Source organism: Passer domesticus, chromosome 7, assembly GCF_036417665.1.
Source record: "Passer domesticus isolate bPasDom1 chromosome 7, bPasDom1.hap1, whole genome shotgun sequence".
In the NCBI taxonomy this organism is placed as follows: domain Eukaryota; kingdom Metazoa; phylum Chordata; class Aves; order Passeriformes; family Passeridae; genus Passer; species Passer domesticus.
This window is the reverse complement of record NC_087480.1, coordinates 12,346,111-12,372,323: the sequence shown is the minus strand read 5'-3', so window position 1 is coordinate 12,372,323 and position 26,213 is coordinate 12,346,111. Positions and strand designations below refer to the sequence as shown.

Here is a 26,213-nt window from a genome sequence, read left to right as displayed (position 1 = left end):
CCATTGATGTGCTGTGTGATCAGAGGCAAGTAACTTCAGTTTTCTGTTTCTTATCTTGTTTGTTTTTTTAACTTTAAACTCATACTTAATGGAACTCATACTTAATGAACAAACTCAGTGTTTTCCAATTTTGACTGAAGGTGTTATGTCTGCTTTAGATTGGAAATACTAAATTGGGTGTTGACTGTTTTGAACTGTAAGTTATTGTGCTTACAACCTGTCAGGCCATAATTTAAGATTTTGTTTGGTTGTTTTTAGCCTCTTTTTGCATTCAGCTATAAAGAAAAGTTTGCTGTTAATGGCTGGAAAGTGTATGATCCAATGGCAGAATATAAGAGGCAGGTAAGTGATAGAATACTTGGTGTATTATTTTTCTCCATCTCCCCCAGAGCCATTTAAACAAAGAAAAAATGTTACAGAAAACTCATCATTTTCAGTCTGTGTAGCTCTTGCTACATAGACTGACATTCTGTATCTCATGTTTAGATAATAAAATGCAAGTGCCCTGAGTTTGAGTGTGTTGAGCACCTGCTAAAGTTGGTGGAGATACAAGTGCTGAGTACTTGAGTGAATTGGTCTAACTTGACATGGTTCTGAAATCCACATTTCTCAAGTGTTGTTTCTACAAAACACAGGCATTATAAAAAATTGAATTTGAATAAGCATCACTCAACAGAAGAGTAACCATAGTTTATAATTTTAAAAATCTGCATTTTCCATATGGTTATTTTCTTTATCAGTTTTGTATGAGAGACTTCCATTGGTTTATGATTCAGTATGAAGACTTAAAATCTGCCTTTTTTTTTTAAGTATGCAGCACATAAAATTTTCCATTGCCCCAAACTGAGATATGCAAAGGTCTAACCTGAAAAATGCAAAATTGTTTTGTTTCCATACAGGGCTTGCCCAATGAGAGTTGGAAAATATCCAAAATTAACAGCACCTATGAGCTCTGTGACACATACCCTGCTGTTCTTGTTGTGCCAACCAGTGTAAAGGACGATGACCTCTCAAAAGTGGCAGCATTTAGAGCAAAAGGGAGAGTTCCTGTAAGTGAAATTTGTACAAGAAAATGGAAGTGTTGTAGAAATGTGTAGCTTTAAAAAAATTATTAGTGTTCTTTTAGGCTTTGTTTTTTAAGCAACAGTGAGATGGCTTCCTTTCTGAGTTGGGGTGGGGGGAAAAGAAAGAAGGTTTAGACTCAGAGGGTTTAGAACTGAAGGGAGCAACTCAAGTGTGAGTTTAATTGCACAATTATTGTGCTATGTAGTACATTTTTTTGTTTGGATTAGCACTTCTAGGCCACAGTGGTATCTGGTGCTCTGGCATGTATGAGCTTGTGTTCTGATGTTCTGATTAGGAGTAGAATGTGTCATAGCCATAGTGCTTTGCTTGTGAGTAGACAAGGTAGCATTAGAACCCCTTTAAATATGTTAGATTGTGTTGGTTTTCTTGCTTAGAAAGGTAGTGTATAGGTCCATAGTCTTCCACATGGAAGCTTTTATTCCTTCATTGCCCTTTTTTTTTCCCCAATTAGAATAATACACACTTAGTTGCTTTTAGAAATAGAAGCTAAGATCTTTACAATCACTGTGTAGTTCAGGCTCAGATTTGGGATGAGCAGTCAGTGCTAGTGTGCTGTCAATATGTTTTTACATCAGCCTGTCCTTAAACTTGCATTTGTTGATTTGCCAGGAAATAATGCCAGACAGGCAATGTGATTGTCTGGTTGTTCTCTGACCTGCTGCTTTTATAGTAGTGTAGTAAATTAAATAGTGTTCTCTTGTTGCAGGTGTTATCCTGGATTCATCCTGAGAGTCAAGCAACAATAACACGATGCAGTCAGCCATCAGTTGGGCCAAATGATAAACGTTGCAAGGAAGATGAAAAATATTTGCAGACAATTATGGATGCCAATGCTCAGTCACATAAACTCATCATCTTTGATGCCAGGCAGAATAGTGTTGCAGATACAAACAAGGTAGGTTTGTATCATAACTGGCACTAGTTCATCAGCCTTATTACAAGGCTGAAGATATCTGAGCCAGATATCAGAATGTTGAAAAAAGATAAGAAAGAGTCCCTAAAAGGGGAAGGAAGGTAAGTTGCTTTTACCATTTTAGAAAGGCTGACAGGAATCAAAGACAGCATGAAGATATAGCTGAGAAATTATGCAGTAAAGCTCACAGAAGACCAAAGCTTTCATTAATAAAACAGTGAAGGTATATGGTTGTATTATCAAATGTAGCCTGTTACAATTAGAATTTCCTTCACCTAAAAAAAAACCCCTTTTTTTAAGAAAAACAGAAGCATATGTTTTTATCAGCGCTAAAATAATCCCTTCTCTCAGAAAATGCTGACTTGAGTAAAATAACTCTCCACCTTATACTGAAGTCCTTTACATGTTCTAATCATTGTCTGTTTTTACCTTTTGAATGTCAGGCTAAAGGTGGAGGATATGAAAGTGAAAGTGCCTACCCAAATGCAGAGCTGGTTTTTCTGGAGATTCATAATATTCATGTCATGAGAGAATCCCTGCGGAAACTTAAAGAAATTGTTTATCCCACGATTGATGAGACTCGGTGGCTGTCAAACGTGGACTCCACACACTGGCTGGAATACATAAGGGTAAAATGCTTCTGATGTGGAAAATCAATTACTTTTTTAAACTATGTTTTTAACTTAAACTTCTGAAAATATTGCTAAAATAATGCTGAAACTCAAGCATGTTGCTTTAATCAGAATACTCTTGTGGAAAAGTGTAATTTTTAAATAATCTCTTATAACACAGCATTTTAAGCATTCCATAATAATGTGGTATTTCTAGTTTTATGTCCTGGGAGATAGTGAGTTAATTCCCAGTAATGCAGTGTCATATTTACTGCTGTGTTTTATTTTCTTGAGAAGGAATGTTTGTGGGCAGTCTAGGGTTATCCCTCTTGTTTGGAAGAATGCACTGGGAACTTCAGAGTATATTTGAGCCACTGCCAAAAGAACTTGACTGTGAATTCCACAGTCTTTCTCATCCTTCCCTCCTTCAGTGCAATGTTACAGTTCTTGTGATGGGCACCTACATTTTCATGAGCTGTTTGTAACCAGTGATCTATCAGGTTATCATCTGCCCCATTATTTGACATAATATTAAAATAAATCACTACCACACTCAGTTTTACAGTCAGTTTCACTAACCTTTGAAATTATTGTAGAGTAGATTATTTCATTACCACATTTAATCCTCAGTTTATGAGTAATATAGATGGAGTGGAATTTGTTTGATTAGAAGCTGGCTCAAATGTCACTCATGCAAAACATGTTTGGGATCATTCATTAGTTTGACTCTGTTAAGCAGTGCCTGCTGACAACTGCAGCAGAGCCAGTAGAGGGAGCAAACACGAAATTAAGAGCCAGATTTAATGATATTTTGTGAACAGTTTAATTTTATTGTTTGCTTGAATTTTAACTATTTGAAACAGCTTTGAGAATGTAAGCATCTGGAAAGCTTTTCTTATCAGCCTGGCCTTTTACAGTCATCTGTTTTGTGTTTGTGGTCACCTTTCATTGCCACTGACTCTGGTGGGGTTCTTGGATCAGGCAGTTCAGGAGTGAACTTTGATACCCCTGTCAGACAGGTGACAGTAGCATAGCAATTGGAAATCCATTTAAATTGTTTCAAAGAGTTGATGCATGTGTGACATTCTTCATGGATCTGTCCCTTACATGCTACTTCACTTCAGTGGTACTGACAGCAGAAACTGATTTCTTAAAGGCTGCCATTATTGTGTTAACAGTGTTGATAGTATCTCTCTGAGATTTCTTCCAAGAGTTCTCTGCCTTTTGATTTGGCTTGCAATAGCACTAACAGTCCACAGCTTTACTCTAAACACATCTGCTGTTTTCTGGGCTCAAACCAGTGTGGATGTGTCCCAGTTGAATGCAATGCATTACTGGAAACTCACCTTCCAACCCCTGGCACCCACAGTGCTCCAGAGATGGTGTAGGAGTGAGGGCACCTGTAACTCTGAGTGTGTGCAGAGAGTAACAACAACATGAGTAGAGGCACTTGGTGCTTGTTGCATACCTGGAGTATTTTCTGTCTGAGGGTAGAACTTGTGTTATTAACTATTTTTCAATTCTCATTTTGTAAACCAATCCAAAGCCAGTTATTCATTAGGAGCCCTAACTGAAATACCAGTTTTGAAAAATCTGTAAAAAATAATAAATTTGTAGAGGAAGCTGTTTTCTAAAGACTGTTGTCTGAAGTGCAATAACGTGCTTCATATACTCCGCAGATATCTGCTGAATTAATAGTAAATGTGTTTTTTGTCTCCCATTCCCTGCTCATTTCCTGTACCTGTTCTGTTGTTTATTTCCAGCTGTTTTCCTTCAGAAGCATCTGTGTTCTCTTTAGAGCAAGCTATTGCATACCTGTATGCTAAATAGATTTGTTTTCTGCTTTTATTGAAGACCAAACTGTGTTAATGCAATAGAGCTTTCTAGCTGAAATAATTGGCAGTTAACTAGTTCATACCACAAATTCTGTTCTGCCATAATCCTGAATCCAGGCTGTTGATGGTCAGCTCAGAAGCTGAATGTCATGTATTCTTCATGCAGCAACAAATCAGAACTGGCTCCCAGCCAGGGGTTTCTGGGTTTGTTTGGGTTGTGTTTTGGTACAGACTAGCTGGACGCTTTGTCCTTTTCTCTAAGCTCAGTAGTTTCAGTTGAACTTGAAAATGGAGCAACAAAGAGTGATTGATTCATGTGCAATGAACTTTTGAAAACCTCGAAACTTCAGCCTTTGGAATAGATAACAGTATTTGTGTCTTTTCATCATAATACAGAATATCAATTAATTTAGAGAAGGGATTCCCAGGTTCATTTGTTATGTGCTGCTAGTAATGGAGAGCTGGTAAGATCTCTGCCTGGACAAGAGAGTGCCCAGAGTCTTTGTACCTCTAGAACATGCGCACCACTGTTTGGAAATCTCTAATTGAAAGCATTGTCATCAGGATGATTATGTAATTAATCTGAAATTTTAAAACATAATGACTTAAAGAGTATAATTTTTTTTTTTTTGAGTTTTAGTAGTATTTAATATGCTTGTATCTTTGTTTTTTGTTTAAGATGCTTCTTGCTGGAGCAGTAAGAATTGCGGATAAAATTGAATCTGGTAAAACCTCTGTAGTGGTGCACTGCAGTGATGGCTGGGACCGAACTGCACAGCTCACTGCACTGGCCATGCTCATGCTGGACAGCTATTACAGAACCATCAAGGGCTTTGAAGTTCTTGTAGAGAAAGAATGGATAAGTTTTGGACATAGATTTGCAATGGTAAGCTGGAAAATTTAACGTGCAGTTTGTCACCTTCAGGGCTTTTACTTTGACTAGCAGTTTTGTCACAGTACTCTGCTGCATTTTGGTTATTGTCTCTGGTGTCCTTTTAATGGTCTGAGTGTGTCAGAGAACTGTGACCCGTTCATTTTTAACAAGAAGCCTCTATGTGTATAATATAAAGTAAATAAAAGTGAAGTGGTTTGAACGCAATGGTGAGGAAAAGTCATGTGGCTTTTTTATGAGAATGAGGGATTGTAACTTATGTTATGGAGAACCAAGGAAAACAATTAAGGTTTCTAAAGTGTAAAATGGCTGGAGTTATTACTCTGATTTAAGGTTGAGGTGTTTATTTAACACATGGGCTAGTGGGGAATTAGAATAAATTGTTATGACATTCTGTGGGCTCTGACTCTTAGGATTATTTAGTAGAAATGGCATGTAGTTATGACAGGTGGATATGGAATAACCATTTTTTTCAGTTTAGTCTTAATAAATTCCTACCTGTTTCACCCACTGGTAGAAATCAGTGGCTGTGCAGTGAAGATGGGGAAGCAACTGGTAGACCTTTCCAGCTCTGCTCAATGCTGAAGGGATGTCTGTAAGTTAATATTGGGATGCATTTTTAGTAGTTGAAAAATGCAGGTTAATGTTATGGAGGACTTGCTTGTCTTGTTCACTCCTGGAACATATTTAAGAGTTCCTGAGCTTTGCAGTGTTGGGATGGCACTGCAGACACACCAGGCTGAAATCAGTGTGCTCTGACTTCCAGCGAGTGGGACATGGAGATGATGATCACGCGGATGCCGACAGATCTCCCATCTTCCTGCAGTTCATTGACTGTGTTTGGCAAATGACAAGGCAGGTAAGGTGCTGAAGAGTGTATTTCTATGAGGTATCAGTATTTATCTTGGAAATTTGTGTAGAACACATTCCTTTACAGAGTAGTAGCATGTTTACCTAAATTTAGTTGCTCTGTGGCTGCACTATGTACACAGAGGGAAATTTCTGTTGAAAATCAGGTACAAGGAGCTAGAGTAGAGATTTTGTCTTGAAACCAAAATACCAGCAATTTTTTTTCTGTTTAAAACAGGCTTACAAATGGTTTGCTGTTTATATAAATGAGTTGTTGATGAAATAAATTATCTGTGTTGCATGTTCACTGGTAGAGTAAATGTTCATATGGATTTAGATTGTCCTTAAGAAACAGCAAAAATCTGGGCTGATTGTGAGCTGAGGGTAGTAGAGTTCTTTTATATAGATCTAAAATGTGAACATTTTCATACATATTTTTATGTACACAGGACAGCATTTATACTACACAAGCCTATTCTCTGATAAGTTTCCTTACTTCCATCACTGTTCTTACCTCTAGATCAGGGGAGATCTCTGAAATTAGTGATTCTTAAGATACCAAAATATTCAGATTCTCATTTTTGTTCTGAAATGTTATCAAATTAATTTAGTCTTAGTTTTCTGTATTTGTGCCTCCATGAGCAAAAGCCTAAGCTTTTTTTTGTGCTTTTATCTTGTCATTCTTTAATGGGGTTATTGAAAGAGGTTGTCCACATGAATGCTTTATGTCCAAGTGATTTAGAGGTTCTTGGTGCTTGACTTCCTTTGGTTTTTACCGTCCCCTCTATCTTTTCTTTTTTCTTCTTGCCCTTTTTTTTTTTACCTCCTTGAAGCCTAGCATGGGTCTGTGCTCTTGTGGTAAAAGCTGTTATACTGAAGTCTCTATGGTATGTGATTTGTTTTGAAGAGAGGAGGGTAACAGTCTAGTTCCATATGATCCTGGCACTCCCAGATCTCTTACCTTAGTCTTACTGTTCTGAGCATGGTTGTTAAAACTTACATCATAGCTTCCAAAACTTGTATTCAAAACAGTCATCTTTGGTGCTTTATGAAAGTTCCCTGCTGTTATACTGGGCCCTTGTCCAGAGGGGCTTGTAGACTTTCTGTGTGTCTGTATTTCAGCATTAATGTGCTGTTTAGTATGGCTGGAGAAAATAAATGAAAAATCCTGTTCCTCTTTCAAAGGAAAGCTAATAACAATAGCAAAGAGGAGCAGTTCTAAACACCTGGTAGGAACAAAAGTCCTCTGGGGAGATCCTTAATTGAGAGCAGCCTCTTCTGTTTTTGTGATCTCCCTTGCTGCCTCCTATTTCTTGCTATAAACAGTTTAGCTGCCTCTAGTTTAAAAAAGAGAAGGGGATGGGGGCAGAGAATCTATGAAACATTTTGCCAATACCACATCTGTTCAAAACCTGGATCCAGAAATTGTTCTGAAATTCATAAACAGCAGTGACGTTGAAAAATCGTTAATGTTGCACAGGAAAAAAAAATAGAAATAAGTTTGCTTGAACAGTTCTTGCCCACTTATTTTAATTTTTCAGTTGACTTGAACACTTAGAGAATAGATGTGAAGACTTGTCATTACCTTGACACAGACCTTTGAAAGTCAGGATTCTATTTTATCATTGTGTAGATCATTTGCTCATGAAACAGTGATAGTTTTGTGCTTTAGAATTCATGGTAAACATATGTAAAATGTTCCAAAGCTTAAGTCAGTGTTAATGACTGCAGGGTGTCAGGGCTCTGGTTTGGGCATGGGCTAAAAGCAAGCAAATAGGCTCTTTTGGGGCCTAAGAGTTACATTCTTAAAACAGTCACCCTAAAACAGTGAGAAAATCTCTAACTTCCACTAGGATACAAATTTCCAGATAGCTTGAGACAATGAAATTTAGGCCTTGACAGCTTTATATTTTCCCTTGGGTTTATGGTCTTCATGACACACAAGTAAAATAACAGAGAACTTGAGAGAAGTACATTGACATCAGATTTTAATAAAAAACCTCATGGTGAAGTGATTTCCCTCCTCTGTTAGTAAATTCTAGTGATACTGAGTAGCAGATGTCAAACTGGAAAGGCCACATGTGAGCTGATGAAATACTAATGCCTGGTTAAAAATGAAAAACTGTACAGTTGGCATGTAGCACTGCAGTTTAACTTCCTACCTTTCATGCACAGAACCCTCACAGGAGGAAGGTCTGCAGAAAGTCAGCAGAAAGTTTCATCCTGTTTGTTACTGGGTGTCAGCTGTTGCTGTAGATGCATTTTTCACTGGATTCAGCAGTGCACTGTTCCTCTGTCTGGTGTTCAGTTAACCATTATTGTCCATTGCACAGTTGTTCTGCCAAGTGTTTCAGTGTTTCTGTAGTACAGAACAAGTTCATGGATTAAAAAGCAAGTGTATTTTGCATGTCTCTGAATCAAATGCCACTTGTCATCATCAGACTTAAACAAGATAATTTCTTTTTTTAAATGCCACTTTACAAAAACCCCCAACAACTCCCACAGCAACAAGTGGGAGATTTTAATGACCCGTGTGTTTTCTCATAATTAGTGGATTTGAGAAGAAGTAAATTTCCATTTGGAGAATTTTTCCACCTGAATCTTCAAGCAGACACTAATAGACTTGGAACTACAGAGAAAGGCATTTTTAGGTCAGTGATTTTTCAGCAGCAGTAATAGAAGCTCTACAGTCTTGATACATCAGCTCCAACAGTACAACTCTTGTATCCAAAGACAGGGTTTCAATAATGTGCTATCACTTATTAATAAACTAGTTGGAGAGCAACCACTGATGTATGGAATTTTGAATATGCTTCACTGGATTGGAATAGTGGCCATGTCAGCCTCCTTCTGATTAGTATGGACCTGTCACAACACAGAACCCTGATGTGACAAGGCTCATTAGATGCTTTCAGTTAAAGAGAGTCCCTTTAGGAGACATTTTGTCTTCAAAGTTTTTTCCAAACATCATTTTGATGCTTTGCAAATTATTTTTGCTCTCTTTATCTGATTGCTGCTTTGAGTTGGACACAGCAGGCTGAGATCTGGGACCCAGTGAATTTTCTCCTGACTTGGTTCAGCACACCTGCTTGTCAAGTTCTGTTCATACTTCCTTAAAGTAATAGCTGTGTTTTTAACATCATTGTTTTGTAATTAAGTTTTGGCATGATTTCCTAGAGAGAAGGAAGTTCAAAAGTAGTTAACTTATGAACATGACTGAAAAAGAGGTTTTGATAATCCTAGTTTCCTCTATGCCTTATGAAAACAAATGGTGAGGAGGTTGAAAACAAGCCATGATTTGCAAGGGAAGCCCCAGTGTGAGCACACTGTGCTGCTGAACACTGCACAATCTATAGCAGTCATAAGAAGGCTTCCATTCATTTTCTGTGTCATGATGCTGATAATCTCCTTACTCAAAATTTTCAGTCAAAAGGTGGTATGTGTTAGCTTGAGAAGTCCTGGAAAGAGAATGCTTTTACAATGTTTGTCTTAGATCAGTCTTCTTTTTTATAAAACATTGTTTAAAACTTAGCACTTTCTGGGTTTAATTCAAGCACACCCATTGTGTGTTATTCAACTCTTTACTTCAACATGAATAAACATTTGCCCTTCATAAATCACAGCTGACACTGGAGAGGAATTTCTGGATCAGCTAGTTCACCCACAGTCCCAATTGCTGTTATTCCTCCTAACTATAGGAGTCAACTTTATTTTAAGTAGCTCTTGAGTCACTCACCAAGGTATTCAGTGTTCTTCAGTGGCACAAAACAGAAAACAGTCCTCTGCTTTCTGCACATCTGAAATATTGACTTCAGATTTCTCCACATAGCAGGAAATTGTACCTTAAGAATCTAAAACTTTGCCTTTTAGACTTCTGTGAAGATGTAGTCTTCTAGAAGGAATGCACAAAGTTTGTTTCATTTGTCCTGAACATTATTCTCTTACTACATGTTCTTTATTGTTAATGAGAGAAATGCTACCTCTTAAGTTTTCCTTAAGTCTTCTCAATTTGTTATTCTTCTAAATGTCTATCATTCCATGTCTGTATTTGCTCCCTTTGTCATACTGGACACAAAGTTACTTTGGCACATCAAGCAGTTGCCACTTTTAGTCTTACCATAAAATTTGATTGATGAAGGACTTTTTCCATCTGAATGGGCAGCAGCCCCATGCATTTTGCAGTAATTTCTTCCTTTATGAATTTTTACAGCTCTACATATTAGGAGAAACATTTTCAGTTTTCTGATTGTTTGTCTTAGAATATATCAGGTAACCTCTGCTTGTGAATAAAATACCTAATGGGTGCTCAGGGGAATAAGAATTCTTTCATTTCAGGTGTACAGGATTTACTTTCCCATATAGAAGAAGAGGGATTAAAGGCTAATTGTATATAGCTGATGGTAAACTCAGGGTGAAATGGAGAAAAGTAACTTACTTGAGTAGAAAGGGAAAGAAGTTTTAATTAAATGTTAAGCACAATGTATGTGTAGTAGCCTTTATTATTCAATTTGTTGCATGTTGAAATAGGAAATAAAACTCTTAAATGCCATTATCTTATTTTTTCTTTTTTATTTTCCCCCAAAATGTTTTCTTGTTCTGTAATAAGAAATATAAAGCATATGTTCAAGAGGGCTTGGGGTAGAACAGAACACTGGTAGAGCTTCTTAAAATGGATTGCTTTATATCAGCAGTTTCATATCAGCTAATGTTTGTATTCTGGTGTACTTGGATAATGAATGTAAAGTATAGCTCTGAGAAGTATTTGTAGAGAAGTACATAGGTGAAATGAATTATTGAAGTGGGAGTCACTGAAATTGCTGAGTTTTCCTGCAAATAATCCCTAAATAGGACAAAAATCTTACCTAGATTATTTTGTTACTTCTTATGTCTGATTTTCTTCCTTTCTACACTGCTTAAAATAATGCTGAAAGTAATTTTATCCTTTTTCTTTAACATCAGTTTCCTGCAGCCTTTGAATTCAATGAGTTATTTTTGATCACCATTCTGGATCACCTTTATAGTTGTCTCTTCGGGACTTTCTTATGCAACTGTGAAAAAGAGAGATTAAAAGAGGTAAATAATTAGTATAATGCACATTCTTGGTTTTCTGATTTTTATAGTAAAAATGCTTAGAAAATTACCTAAGAATGTCTGAGCTGTGTTTTTAAATACATTTGTCACATAGTCTTAAAAAACAATGCAGACACTAAAATTTCATGATATGAGAAATATATACTAATGCCCTGCTGTTAGGTTTCTTTAGGCACTTAGGTTTCTTTAGTTATCATCTGTCTGTGGGGTTGAGGGTTTTAGTAAGTCCTCTTGCAGGTACATTTAGCCAAAACACAAAATTTTAAATAATAGTAATTATCAAATTATATTAGCATTTCTTTCACTGTTTCAGAAGGAACTCCTATGGATGACATGGCAGGTTACTATAGGACATAACTGGATGGAATTTGTGGTTGAGGACTGCAGAAATTAAAATCATCTAAATGAATGAAATTAGGATTCAATGAAATATTATGTGATTGTGGAGAAAAAATAGAAGTTTGTTGCTATTCCAAGTTCACTTTTGCTTACTTGTGGCTTTGTTGTTTTTACTGTCTCTTTTTTTTGAGCAAGTTACAATTCCTTGTTATATTTAGTTCTGCTTTTTTTTTTTAAATTTGTCTTTACTGCTTCTGTAGAGGAAAAGTTGCATGTAAATACCACAAGATGGAGCTGAATAACATGTTCTCAGCAAATGCAGGGTTTCCAGACAGCTTTCTTTCATAAATAAATAGTCAGATGCAATTCTCAATAGAGAAATGCAATTTCAGACACAGAGGTAGTAGAAACACATGCTTTACAACACTGAAGGAGTTTAAATTTGCAAGATGAATCTGATGTAAGTTCAGATTTCCAATCTTTGATCTAACCATTATTATGCTGATTAAATATAGAGTAATACAACTTTCAGAAGGCACAAGTAGTCAGTTTAAAGCATAATATCAATTATTTGTTAGGAGGAAATAGTAGGAGTGGGAAGATTGAAATATTATTATTCACAGACACTGTTTTGGATCTTCCAAATATCCTGTCTCTTCACTGATATTCTTGTTAAAGCTAATCTTTTTAGTGTAGTTGGTCAGTGTGTAAGCATGTATTTAAGTAGCTGTATATATTGCTGTAAGTTATGAACAACCAGCCTTTAGTTGCTTATATCTCTGAAGATAATATGTCTAAATCTCCTTTCTCTATTAGTCTTGGACCAAAATAAGTGTTCAGATGTTTTGCTAAAGTTTTAAGGCTGTTCAATGATCAGCTACTGGAAGTGTTCTCAGACTGTCTGTAATTTTCTAGTAGATAAGGTAAAATTCGGACAGAATTACTGATATGTAGATATTAACATAATATTTTAAAATTTCGCAATCCATGTCATTAATTTTTTAACTTTTTTCAATCAGGAGGTGAGCACAAAGACTGTATCTCTGTGGTCCTATATAAACAGCCAGTTGGAGGAATTCACAAATCCCTTCTATGTAAACTATGAAAACCATGTCCTGTATCCTGTTGCCAGTCTGAACCACTTGGAGCTGTGGGTGAACTACTACATCAGGTGGAACCCCAGGATGCGGCCTCAGGTAGGAGCTCTCACGTGTTTTACTGAAGGCCACAGAGATTAAGAGAAATTAGTGTTTTTCCTAGTGTGAAATGCAGCATTTAATACAAAACTGCTCATCTGTTGCAGGTATTTCAGCTGATAGGGAAAAAGGTGTTTGTCGTGAAGGTAATGCAGGATGTGGTCAAACTTGGAAAAAGGATGTTTTCCTTTTTCTACAGTCACTCACAAGCTAGGGAGTTACAGTATCACTGTATTAGCTTGTAAAGATTAACAGTCTTTTTTGCCAGAAGATTACTTTTATAATACTTTGTAACACTTTTTAATACTTTTATTGCCTTAACCTTCTCCTAGTTTTTGTGTACCTTTGTTTTTAATCGTGTTTTGCCCTTTCCCCAGCCCTGACATAAATTACAGCAGCAGTTTCTGAAGGAACTGGACTAACCAACTCATTTTGCAGGCTCTCTAAGCATCCCAGGGATGCTTGTTTTCAATTGACTTTTACAGTTTTGAGCTGACATACTAAAGATTAAACACTGCCTTTACATGCTCCTTGATTCTCCAGTATTTGTTCTTATAAGTAATGTCTGCTATTCAGATAAATCTCTAAATCTCATCAGACAAATGCTCCATATGTTCTCATGCTTAGAAGTCTGAAGAAAGAACATTCAGATTGTGTCACAACCATAATATATCTGAGTGTGCTACACCATCTCTTTATTAAGGTAACATTCCAAGGTACCTCCAAGCATATTGTGATAAATTACCTGTATTAAGTGATTGCTCAAAAGGTGCTTTCATCTTCTAGCAGTTCGAATGAGATGTGAGTTTCAGATTTATTAGACATCCTCAAGTCAGAGGCTGTTGTAAAAGATGGTTTTCCAAGGGAAGTTTCAAGGCCACTACACTGGTGGAAGTCCAGGTTTCTGAGAAATACATTTTAAGGCCCTGGAAAAATCTGAATTGTTTGCTTTTCTCACAAAGGTGTTTCCTTTGAGCTGCTTTGTTTCTCTTACTTGTTAAAACTTTGAAAGATGGTGTATTTTAGGTTATACTATTTTCAAGTGAAATTTTCAGCTGCTTTTTAGCAGAATACCATCTTACCTTCAGCCTGTTTGCTGAGTACCATTTGGGTGCTGTTTGCACTAGCTGCAGCAGTGTTGGTTTATGACTTGGATTTGATTAAGATCTCCAGGCCCTGAGAGCAAGCAGGCTTTGTGAACCACATGAAAGCCAGTCCTGGTCCAAAAGAGGGAGGGTGAGAAAGAGATGACATAATGAGGAAATACCAGAGCTGTCATCTCTTAGTGAAAGCTCTGCTCACTGCTGAGTGCTCTGCCTGCCTCTCTGGGAGATGCTCCTCAGTCACTGTTCACTGTGTGAGAGCAGGTCCCTCCTCCAGCAGCTGAAGGGAACAAAATGTGGTGGTCCTGGAAACTGCCTTAACTTTCCTGCCACCTGCTTTTCTTGCATTACTTAAGAAAGTGTTTCAGCTTTTTAATTCTGCCACGTAAGTTTTGTCTTGATACATCATCCCTTTCCTCCTCTCTAGCCTGAATTTATGTTTATGACCAACATTTGGGAGTGTTTCACATCTACTTGGACAAATTAGCAGCAGAAATTACTTTTTTTTTTTTTTTCAGAATTGCATTTGCCAGTCTAATTATGAAAGCACAAACTCATACAAGCAAGTAAAAAAACACTTTCTGCAGTCAAAATACACTAAGTTTGCTTTCCTCTGTGTTTGCATTGTCTGGTGTCACAACCTGTTAACCAGTTCAGTAACATTCAGATGCAGTCAATGACAGAAAAAAAGGCAGTGACCCTTGTGACACCCAGCAGATCTTCACTTATCTTCAGTGAAAAAATTTCTTAATCAGTGGATTTATTTAAATAATGGCCATCCCTGCCTACTGAGAAAAGGTGATTTGTTGATACCTTTTAATGTGTTATCTTGATTTTCAACTAAATATAAGAAAAAATTAAATATTTAACATAAATAAGTTCTCTGATGATTAGTTCAAGGCAACCTTGTGCTGTTTTATCAGCTGCAAAAACATGTTTAGAAAACTAAACCATGTTTATTGTTTTTGAGGAACTCACCAAAAAAGGACAAAAAGCCCAACAGGTGAATTTAAGGGAATAATTTGAATATAATCAGAATGGATCTTTGATATCTGTTTTCAACCAACTTGGTGTTATGGGAGAGAAATCTCACAGGAGCAGAAGGGCAGGTCTTGGTTGGAGGCAATATTTTAAGTTTCCTCATTTCCACTTGATTAGTGAACTTGATTTTCAAATGGGCTGAGAGAAGTTTCATTGCACTTCATTGCCTTTTATATTGGAAATGAACATATGTGACCTGTAATTTGTTTTAATTTGAAAATTACCGAACGCTAACTTGATATAACCATTTATTTGCTTTTGTATTATTGTCAAATATCTGTGTCTCAAGCTTTACCAGTGTAGTACAGTCTGAACATATTCTTCATTGCTCTAGAACATACAGAGTTTAGCATTATTCTTATGTTCTACAAAGATTGCTTAGAAATAACTTCAGTTCTGTCTAAGCTTTGTGGAACCTGAGATGGTGGTTTTGACCATGTTTATTTGCATTTTGACCATGTTTATTTGCATGTTTATTTTGTCTTGCAATATATCTTGTGCATTTAAGGACACACAGCCTCTTTCCATAGGGTTCAAAGCTCAGGAGTCTGAGAAGTGAACATTGGGGAAAATTCTAGGTTAAATGTGGACATCTCTTGTTGCTAAATTGTGCTTCAACGAGGTCATTCTAATGCTTAACTGAAATGTTCTTTGGTTTGAGTTTGGAGGTGTTACATCATTATTGTCTTCTTGTCCCAAGAAAATGAGATAGATCTAAGTTCTGTTTTATTTGAGTTCATTGACTGAGAAGACCTCTTTCAGATTTGCTCTTTCTTGTAGTTGGAGAAGGGGGTATTTGTATGTGACATGTGAAAGAGAAGCTCTTCCATTCTGTCATGTAGAGGTGTGGGATCTGTGGGTATCACCCTGCTAGTCTGGAATACATTAGATAATATGATGGTTTGGAATTTTTTCAGTTGATTTATATTTTTCCCTATTCTATGTAGTCATTTCATCCTCTTCTTGACAGTGATTTGAGGAGTTCTGGCTGCCTGCTGTCATTAAGTATCTCCTTGGGCATCTCTGGAAGGTGGGGAGGACACAACAATGATGTTCTTGAATCTGATCTCTGCAGGGGCAGTAGTTTTGAACTAACATACCCCATCATTCATATATGCAGAGCATGAGTAAAAGTTCCAGTCCTTTCAAGTCAAGCTGTGAGAGGCAAGGAAAATAATGCATTTTAGTCACCAAACTTTGCATAGTCCATGAGAATATGTTTAGTTCTTTTTATGCTTTCTTGGAAATTATGTTTTAACCCTTGGAGGGCAGGGCTTCATTTAATTTTGGTTTTATGTGGGACTTTTTTTTTATTTTTCTATGCCTGGTAATTTTTCTTCAAGCTCAGTTCTGTAAATTTGGCCACAGTGCTCATGTTGAAGCCCTGTAGAAATCCCTGTAATTTTTCAAATTCATTCTTTTCTTCATGTGTATGGACTGTCATCCAGAGTAAAAGGCTAGCACTATCTATCACCCAGAAATTCAATCCAGCTACTGTGATGGGATCATCTGATAAAGGCAGTCTCAAAACTCCTGTGGAAGAGTCAGGGAAATTCTGTTGGCTGGTTAGCAGCTCACTTAAAGACATGAAAGGGAAAGGTAGGATTAAGTAAAGCTGTTTGTTCAGTATATAGAGAAATGACTGTAAAGTGTATAAATAGCTTACAATTGCTGCTTTTATTTGGTGCTATTGCCAAAGGATTTGATGTGTTGAACAGTTGAGCAATCAGATGTTAGCTGTGCTTCAGTGTCAATAAACACAGAATATTGTACAGTGAAAACAACAACTAACATCCTGAGTGTGACTGGGAAAATTGCTGACAATAAACTGGAAAACATAATTACTGAAATGCTTTATCCTGCATGTAACAGGATAATGTGTAACTTACTGCATGTAACTTATTGCCTGGCACATGGAGTGTTCATGCATTTATCCCTGCCTGCAGTCACACTGCCTGGTATGTTCCCCTCCAAGCAAGCTGACATTGGGATATTTTTGAAAGTCCATTCATTTGATTTACCACCTTTTTGTGGTGAAAACACGGCTCTGGAACACCTTGGCATTGCTGGTCCTGAGTCCCTCTTTTTGAATGAAAGAGTGAGGCAGGAGATGTCAGGAGAAGGAATTGCCTTGTGGGTTAGGCAGCTGGGTGTTACCTCAGCAAAGCAGATTTCATCCCTGCAGTTATCAAAGAGTTTCGTCTGAAATGAGGCAGGTTTTGGACAGTACTTGGTAGTTTCTGTGTAGTTGAGTGTCAAATAAAGATCTCCAGAGTCTAGTTTACTGAAGATAATTTTTATGTATAGATCAAAGTGTCAGGATTCAATCAGTAGAGAATAAAATAAAGACTAACTGCTTATCCTGGATGCTGAAAGAAACTGTAGTTACATAAGAAAAATTGGTATCCTATAGTGAGCATCAGAATGTGCACAGAATGGGAGAAACTAGTAGTGTGCAAATAATCTTCATTTTTGGGAGTTTCTAACACATTTTGAAGGGCAAGCACTCCATTTCTCTCATGTCTCAGATGTCTAAATCTAAGTGGGATGTAGATTTTTAATAAGCAGTGGCATCAGCTTGCAGCTTGTACAGTTTCCTGAGTCTGGAAATCTGTCAGTTGTTCAGTTCCCACCTGGTAGCTGTGGGGAAATTATGAATTTTGCTATCCAAAATTCATAATTTTTGTCCTTCTTTTCCCAGGAGGCCAGGGCTTTTTGCTTGATCTCTCAGGAGCACACCTCTAGAAGAAGTGTGGAAGTGTTGAAATTTGCTGTTTATTGAAAATTTGCAATTATTGAAAATTGCTGTCTTCATCATTTGAGATTGCCTTTTGCTACGAGTGTCCTGTTAACCAGGCTGTCAGAGTTCCAGTTCTTCACAGAGAGGAACAAAAAGCTCAAGTGAAAGATATTGTTGCCTTTCCAAAGCACAGAGTAGGTTTTTGGAAAACTGACAGTCTTAAGCTGAGCAATGAATTTAAAATAACCATTTTCTTCTGCAGCTTTTCTTCCCTGTTGCTAGAATAGATAAAGTGTGCTCACTGAACAAGGCAAAATGCATTCACTGTTGAACAATTTTCATGTGAATGGCTGTCCTTGAGCTGGTAGAGTAACACATGGTAGATATCCATCCAATTAAGACTTGGTGGTACTATAAGTGAGTAACCATTATAATTTCTCTTTTATCCATCCTTGTGTTGACAAATTTTGCTATTCAAAAGCACTTCAGGATCCTGAAGGATTCCTTGGGAATGAAAACCTGAAAATCAATACTGAAAGTGAACTGTAGTAATTCTGTGAAGAGGAAGGCTTGAATTTCTGGGGAAATGAAGCTGTCTTATGTTTTTATGTGGTTTTTATGTGGGATGTAGTATGTATATAGTATAGCATAACTATAGTTTCTCTAGTGGGCATAGTTTAAAAAAACCACTTTATTTTTCCTCAAATCCTTCCCCCAGCAGGAATAATTCATCATAACTGTGGAGTGGCATGTGCTCAGCATTACACTGCTTTTGATATATGTGAATAATTCAGTTTAAAAAATGGTTTCATATCAATGGTATTTTGAGTGATAAAGAATGTTTTTAGCAGTGTTGTAAATATTTTTCTGCTCAATGTAGGCAGTAGGTACCCTATGGTTAAGGTGGAGGAAAAGTACCTGCTTTTGAATGAAATAGGCAGCAAAGGAAGCTAAAGAGGGAAAACAACCACCACCCATTTTAACTGGTTACTGTGCAGAAACCTACAATCAGTTCTTCCTTAGTGAAGAATGGTACTTGGCTCACTCAATTCTGGCAGCATTTTACTGCTTTTTACTGGTTGGGAGTGGGGTTTCAGATATTGCAGGGATCAGTAGCAGTGTGAGAATCATGTCATAGCTCACAGGGCACAGAAACTGCATGTACCAGGCAGGAGAAACTCTTTGGGGTGATGGGAAAGCTGGGAATATCCAGGGAAGGGAAGGGAAGGGAAGGGAAGGGAAGGGAAGGGAAGGGAAGGGAAGGGAAGGGAAGGGAAGGGAAGGGAAGGGAAGGGAAGGGAAGGGAAGGGAAGGGAAGGGAAGGGAAGGGAAGGGAAGGGAAGGGAAGGGAAGGGAAGGGAAGGGAAGGGAAGGGAAGGGAAGGGAAGGGAAGGGAAGGGAAGGGAAGGGAAGGGAAGGGAAGGGAAGGGAAGGGAAGGGAAGGGAAGGGAAGGGAAGGGAAAAGAGGCAAGTAACATGGAAGAATTACAGAAGTTCCAGGTAGCTACAGGTGAATGAATAGGTTGTATGAGGAGGGAATCAGGTCCTATGTTGAATTGTGGCTTGGTGGAGAGAAGTCGAACTAAAAACTTAGAGAAATGTTGAAATTGGAAGAAATGGGTCAAAATGTGAGCTTCCCTAAATAAAATCTTCCTGGTGAGTTGAATATTCTTTTTGCCTTCTGTTTACAAAAAAAATATGTTAGTTTCTTGAGATAACTCAGTGCAAGAGAGGTAATGGAATAAAACTAGGGATTTGATTATGATGGTACAAAATTTGGTTAGAGCTCAAAGCCAAACAGAAAGATGCCAGAATCGTGGACAACAGGGAGAAGTCTAAAAAGCTTATATTTAATGCTGAGGGTATTGCTCAAGACAGGTAAAAGGACTTGGGGCAGAGGGTTTGGGAAAGTGGTGGGAAAAATAAGTTATGAGATAGGGGAGCAGCATGTAGTCTGCATTTCTGAGTCAATATCACAGTAACAATTGAAAAAAAAAACCAAAAAAAAAACAAAAACAAACAAAAAAAAAACCAAAAAAACCAAACAAACAAAAAAAAAAACACCACCAAGAAAAAAAGGGGGGGGGGAGGTGGGAGCAAAACAAAAAAGCCCCAACACTGAAAAGTCTTTTTGAAGCTTTGTGGGTAGATTCTTCTGCAGCTTTTTGGTTAATGCCTGCAGTGAGATCAGACTTCCCAAGGATCCAGGCCCTTTTCCCCACTACTTAGTGCTGCTGGCAAGCTCCATATTCGTGTTCCTGTTTGGTTCTGTTGCTAGCTATGTTAGAGGCAAGTTCCAATTTTGTTTTGGGGTGATCAGCTTCTAACTATTTATAGTAAATTTTATGTGACTAGAGAAATCTATTTCTATTTCTTGTAAATAGTACATAGCAGATTTTTTTTAATGAAGTTCAACCTCCAAAAACCATTAAAAGATCTGTAGTACATTCACCTTTATGTTTCTACATCATTTTTACTGGACTATTATATTAAATCACAGCAATGAAATGTACTGTTTTTCAGCACATTGAGATAATAGTTTAAATAGCACATGAAAAACATTCTGAAGAGCAATGGCCCAGGAAATTTTCCAGCCCAACCAAGCTGTAGATGCACTGCTGGGTAGAGTTTCATCTGGGTAGGCTCCTCTCATGCAGCAGAAATAGTTCTGTGCTTTTAGCTGGGTGATGGACAGAAATGATGGCTGGAGAAGCTGAGTGTTGCCTGGCAGCATCACTGTGGGGACACTGGTGTGACAAAGGAAAGGGTGCATACTCTGCTGAAAATCTGTGGTCTAGAGCAGCAAAAATAAGCTGAATGCAGCTGGGTGATAGGTCCAGAGTCATCTTTTGAGCTTCCACTCCTAATTGAGAGGCAGAATGAGAGAGTAGAAAACAGTACAGCTGCTGTCAGCTTCCCAACAAATTCATCTCAGGCAAACCAATTACATGATTTCTTAACAAGACAGTAATAAAAGCTTGCCTTGGAGATGCTACTTGTGCTGTGCAAGTACACAGTTCTAGGGTTAAGGTGGTAACAAGATCTTGTAATAAACAATCTTCTTCAAACTTCTTGTTCCTTGCAGAATCTGTCACTCTTCCACTTCCTTTCTTTCTAAGCAGTGGCAGAGTGAAGGAGAGCCTCGTTCACAGCAAGCCATTACAGTGTTATTGTGAGGGCTGTTGGACCCATTTCCTTCTGAAGAAGGTTTTCTTTGAGAGAGGAATCTCGTGATGAAATAGAGCAGGGTGAAGTGACAAAAATGGAGATGCTGTTCTGTAAGAATTTGTACAGGATGCTTTGAGGATACACTGACAGCAACAGGTCTCCCTGAGAATAAGTCTTTAGGAAGTGTGGAAATGAACTGACTTTTTAATTTGAATGTTTTTCATGACAGAATTTAATTATGATGTTTCATCTTTCTACTCTTCCTCCTCCATCCTCGTGCCAGGCTGCTTTTCAGGTCTTTTTGTAGGAACTTCTGTGATACTTCAGCTGCCTATACCACCTTTTCCTTACCCCATGATAATGTAATGTGAACATGAACCATTATTACTAAAAAATCAGCTATTGTCAGCCGCTTGAAAATTGAGCTGCTTGAGATTTTTCTAGACTGAATTTGTCATGTTATTTCATTAAATTAAAGTGTGTATTGGAAGTTTAATATGTGAAACCTATTTCTGCAATTTTATTGTGTGCATCTACATGATGTTGTGTTAATGGCAATCAAAAAGAATCTTTTCCTGGGAAAGGCATTGTATCAGAAAACCCTTTGTGTTGACACTGCCAGATGAGATGGCATGATGGTATTTATGTGGAACTGTGTTTAAATCTAACATGCCCTTACTGAAAGATGGCCAGTGTTCTGAAGGTGACCCCTTGTTTTCCCTGCTATAAGACCCTACTCTGCCTTGCTTACAGCTTGGCTGGGCTCTGATGGTTTGCATTGAGTTGCCAAATTTGTGTGTCTGACTGAATTGTTTTGTAAAACTTAATCCAAGAAAGCTCAGCTGCTTATGAGAATGTGACTAAGAAAAATGTTTTCCCATATGAAAGTATTGGGAAACTTACAGGACTTCTGTTGGGGCAAGGGGCTGTTTTTCTATAAATGCTCCATCTCTAGGGAAAACATGAGGTTTTAGTTAGATTATATTTCATAAACTGTCCCACTCATATCCTGGAAGAAATTCTTCCAATTTGGAGGTCTGAGGCTGCAATAATCTCAATGAATTCTGAAGAACTGAGAATAAATCAAAGGACTGAGAGATGGATTTTATACAGAGTCTGTGAGAGAGTTGTGTCTAGCTGGAATAGGAGCTAGGAGTGAATATTGCTCTGGGTGCTGGGGGTGTTGGCTTTCTGGGAAGGCAGGCTGGAGGGGACAGGGCTGCAGGCAGAGGAAGAGTTGTGTCCTGGGAGAAATGAAGTTTCTCCCTGCCTTTGCCACAAGATTCCTCTGTTGTAAGGGAGCTCACCTGGAGCAGAATGATCCCTCTGTTTGTCCTTATTTCCTGGGTGTCCTGCTTGATACCCACATGCCCCATCTGCAGAATTCCCAAGTTCTCTGTTAAATTAGGAGGTGCTGGCTTCAGATCCTTGTTTGTAAAAGCGGAGTGTTAATACTCCCATACCTCATTAGGGTGCTGCAGAAATAAATTTGTTTCTTGACATGAGATGAAAGTACAGAAAAGGAAACTTTAGCATTTTAAATTCAGAACAATAAATAAAAGATGAGGTCAAACACTGCAAAGAAAACTAAATATTGAATAACTTCTCATTAATTAAGTAGCATCAGCCTGTGCACCAAGTAAATGATGAATACAAGGGGGAAGCTAGTATTTTAATATTTATTTGACCAATGATTTTATACAGATGTACAGGAAGGCTGAATTGAGGTTGGAGAAATAATCTTCATTCTGACACCTCCTAATTCTTTGAGAGTGTAATTTTGCAATCTTAATGTTGAAGAGTTTTGTGTGTGACTTGAATATACGCAGGCTTTTTAAAAGTCATTATTGTTATTTAGCTAATTTATTGAAAGGCAGCTCTGCTCTTCAGGATGGACCTGTGGGGAGAACAGCACTTGCGTCAAAGTTGGAGCACGAGCCTGTTGAATTAGGCCCTGGGCATGCAGAGGGACTGAGAGGTGCAGACACACTTTTCTTCCCCAAAGCACATTACAGAGCATGCCAAGTCCTGCAGCAGCTTTTGTGTGGTGTATCCTGGAAGGATTCGTAGTAGGTTCCCCAAAAGCCAGTTTTGTGGAGCTGCTCTTTGAGAGTGTTTGAGCTCTGCAGTGACCCCAGCAGCTGGTGCCCGTGTGAAACCTGCCTGGTTTACTGAGTCTTGGTGAAGCTGTGCAGAAATGAGGTGTACAGATCTCCATGAGCCATTGTGTGACTGATGATTCCAATGGTAAATCATTTGTTAGGGACCTACATGTTTCAGGAAAATGTCTTCCTAAAGAAATCTTCCTGTGAGAAAGTGATCTTTTATTGAGGGGGAAAAATAAATACAGGGGGTGCCAATTCCAGAAATCTCAATCTTTACTAAAATGTGAAGTTTCCACAGTGTGTATTTTACAGCATCTTAGAGAATCTTCAGCAGCAGGCTCAGTTTTGCCATGTTTTAGGTGTTCTGCTTTCTGTAGTCTACCTCAGAAAAATGAGATTGGCTTTCTGGAAGGTGTGCTTTGTGTTTGATTAGTGAAGGAGCTCTGTAGATTTGTGGCCTCACTTGCTGAAGAGTTTGTACAGAGGATGGAGGGTAAAACTGCAAGAGGGAATTCATTGCACAGTGAGGGCAGGGCTCCAGGGTCATTGGGTGCTCATGGTGTGCAGCAATTGTTCTGCTGAGGACTCCAAAAGTTATGCTTTTTAAAATTATTGCAGATGACTTGCTGGATGAATTGATGACTCCCAGGGTACTGGGAGCAGCACTTTCCCAATGCACTGAAGTTCTGTTTATGGGCTAAGCCACAAATGAGAAAAAACAATATGGCCAAAAAAACTGTAGACCTAAAAAGACCTTTGGTACTACTTCATTGTTTTAAGATAAAACAAGAGTTAAAAATTAAATGGTATTTTTCTGTGTTAGGTTTTGAAAATAATCAATATCAAATGCATGGATTTTGGATGTATGTTCTTTAAAAATGAGAATTCACAAAAATGTAAGTTGTGACTCAGTTGTGTATTGGTAGCAATTAAAACCCTTTCTGGTTGTTGCTGTTTCCTTCACATGTGCAGGTGGCAGGCTCAGGTGTGCATCCCAGCTTAACAATCACTGCTGAGCAGCAGGAACTGATGGTGCTGAATGAATTCCCTGCAGCCTGGCATTCCAGAAGCCCAGGGTGTAAATTACTCATCCAGCAATCCATAGGTCTCCCAGTGCTGCATTTCCCCATGATGGTTGCATCAGTGCAATTAAATTCTTTTCCCCTCTTGCTCTTTCCAAAAGCTATAAACAATTAGAGTTTGTACAGGATAAAATAAATTAAAAGCAACTTAAAGCTTTTTTGGCCTTGTTGTGGAATTTGGAAGAGGGGGAGGATTCTCTCTGCTTGTCTGAGATAACAAATCCAGCTGCAAAATCCAGTATGGCTTGAATCTGCCTCTGGCCACGATATAGTTGAATGTGTCAGATGAATATGAAAGGGCTCTGATGCAGAGCGGTGCATCTCTGATGTTTGCTGGGTAATGTCAGAAGCAGAAACCTGTACCATGCACTTCTCTGAGAGATTTATTGGAGTAAGACTCTGGGAGGTCCAGGCACCGTTCACTTGGCTGCTGCACTTTTCTCACTGGAAGGGGTCAGACTCCTGGAAGGATGCCTGGTTAGAAGAGTAACAAGATGCTCCATATGGAACCAGCTTTTTAAACTCTACTCTGTGTATAAAGTCCTGTCCCAACAGGCCAGAGAAATCATTCCCAGGAAAGGCATTCCAAGTTCAGCTGACAGTGGTATTGGTAGGAATACAGGCACATTTATTGAAGTATATTTGTTATTTCACCAAAACCATTTGCAAACACTTTTTAATAGGTTTCCTGCCAATTGTGTTGTTAGAAAGGGACAGTTTCTTGCAATGTTTCATTTCAAATGACTAAAGAAACACTTTCCCTAAATATTGACATACTGAAATTCACAAGTGTTGAATTCCTTGTTATTGAAAGCAACAGCAGATGCATTGCTGGAAAAGATAACTCACTATGAGAGTCACAGTAAGCCTTTTCTTTCTTTTCCTGGCAGGTTCCAATCCACCAAAATCTTAAAGAACTGCTGGCCATCAGGACAGAGCTCCAGAAGAAGGTGGAGGATTTGCAGCGGGAAGCTGCCACACGTTCCATTTCCTCCTCCTCTGACAGAGGCTCATCTCCTTCCCATTCTGCCACACCAGTGCACACCTCTGTGTGATGTGGAACGAAAGCCATGTGAAAAAATCAGTGTCAGGTAACACAGAGCAGGGTGACATGCTTTTCCCATCACACAAGGAGTGTGAGTGACTCGTGATTGCTATGATCTACATGCCTTACTCTGTGGCTGATATTATCACGATGAGGCCAAAAAGAGCTTCAGTAGATGTGATGTATTTTCTTGTTGGCAGTTCCCACATGTGTTTTGACACTCTAGCTAAGCCACCAATCGTGAATTTAAACTTTGTTTTGAGCAACTAACAATTTAACCATTCTAAAAAGGAATCCATCTGCCAAGCAGACAGAAAAATGCCTCACACATTGTCTAGAGTACTATGCCTGGTTGAAAGAATCAGATGAAATGCCACATGATGCTTACACAGAACACAAAATGTTTTTCTGAATGGGAGCTCCTTATTTCACTCAGTAATATATATATATATATTTCTATTTTTTTTTTTTTTGCTAGAGCAATTTATTTTTTTTAGGTAATGCACTTGGAAATTGATTTTAAAATAAATGTTTTCCAGTGTAGTCAGTTTTACATTTTGAACTAAATATGCCATTAAAAGTGAATGAAGTTGAGCTGGGTTTATCAAGTACACCACACTGACTTGTATGATGTAATATATTTGGTAAAGCATGTATTTTAGGTTTTTTAATGCCTTTTGTACAAGTTGAAATAAAGTCTTTTGACTGTTTAGCTTATTGTTCAGTTTCAGCCTCCTGAGCGAGGGGTAAACTTGCTCATGTCAAGGTCTTGTACAAAGTAAAAGTTTGTTTTCTAGCAAATGGTAATATTTGGGGCTGGAATGACACCCAGCTGTGTAAATTGTATAGTCTGTATAGCTCCACATTGTGAAGTGTGTTTTGTTTCTAGTGTACACACGAAATGCAAAGCTGTGTGCGTTTACACCCATGTGTATGTGATGTTAAACATATGCATCCTCCCGTGGGTTTAAGCTGTACCTTCAGAAAATGGATCCTGCCTGTCCAAACCCTTCTGAGGACCTTAACTTGCAATGACTTTGTTTGACAAAGGTTTTTGAATAATATGATATTAATTGTTTTTCTTGAAATAAAGCCTCTTGGCTTTTTGTTTTTTAAA

General features: G+C 38.0%; 1 protein-coding gene across 8 annotated transcripts in view; it reads left to right on the top strand.

Annotated features, from left to right (window-relative positions):
- The window catches only part of MTMR1 (myotubularin related protein 1), a 37,792-nt gene extending 11,579 nt beyond the window's left edge, over positions 1–26,213 (top strand). For all 8 annotated transcript variants that reach the window (XM_064426907.1, XM_064426909.1, XM_064426905.1 and 5 more), the window contains 9 exons: positions 259–342; positions 900–1,049; positions 1,793–1,981; positions 2,443–2,628; positions 5,125–5,331; positions 6,104–6,196; positions 11,146–11,259; positions 12,636–12,812; positions 24,942–26,213. In XM_064426907.1, coding sequence (XP_064282977.1) covers positions 259–342; positions 900–1,049; positions 1,793–1,981; positions 2,443–2,628; positions 5,125–5,331; positions 6,104–6,196; positions 11,146–11,259; positions 12,636–12,812; positions 24,942–25,106 — 1,365 coding nt within the window. In that variant the 3' untranslated portion in view covers positions 25,107–26,213. The remainder of the gene's footprint in view (positions 1–258; positions 343–899; positions 1,050–1,792; positions 1,982–2,442; positions 2,629–5,124; positions 5,332–6,103; positions 6,197–11,145; positions 11,260–12,635; positions 12,813–24,941) is intronic.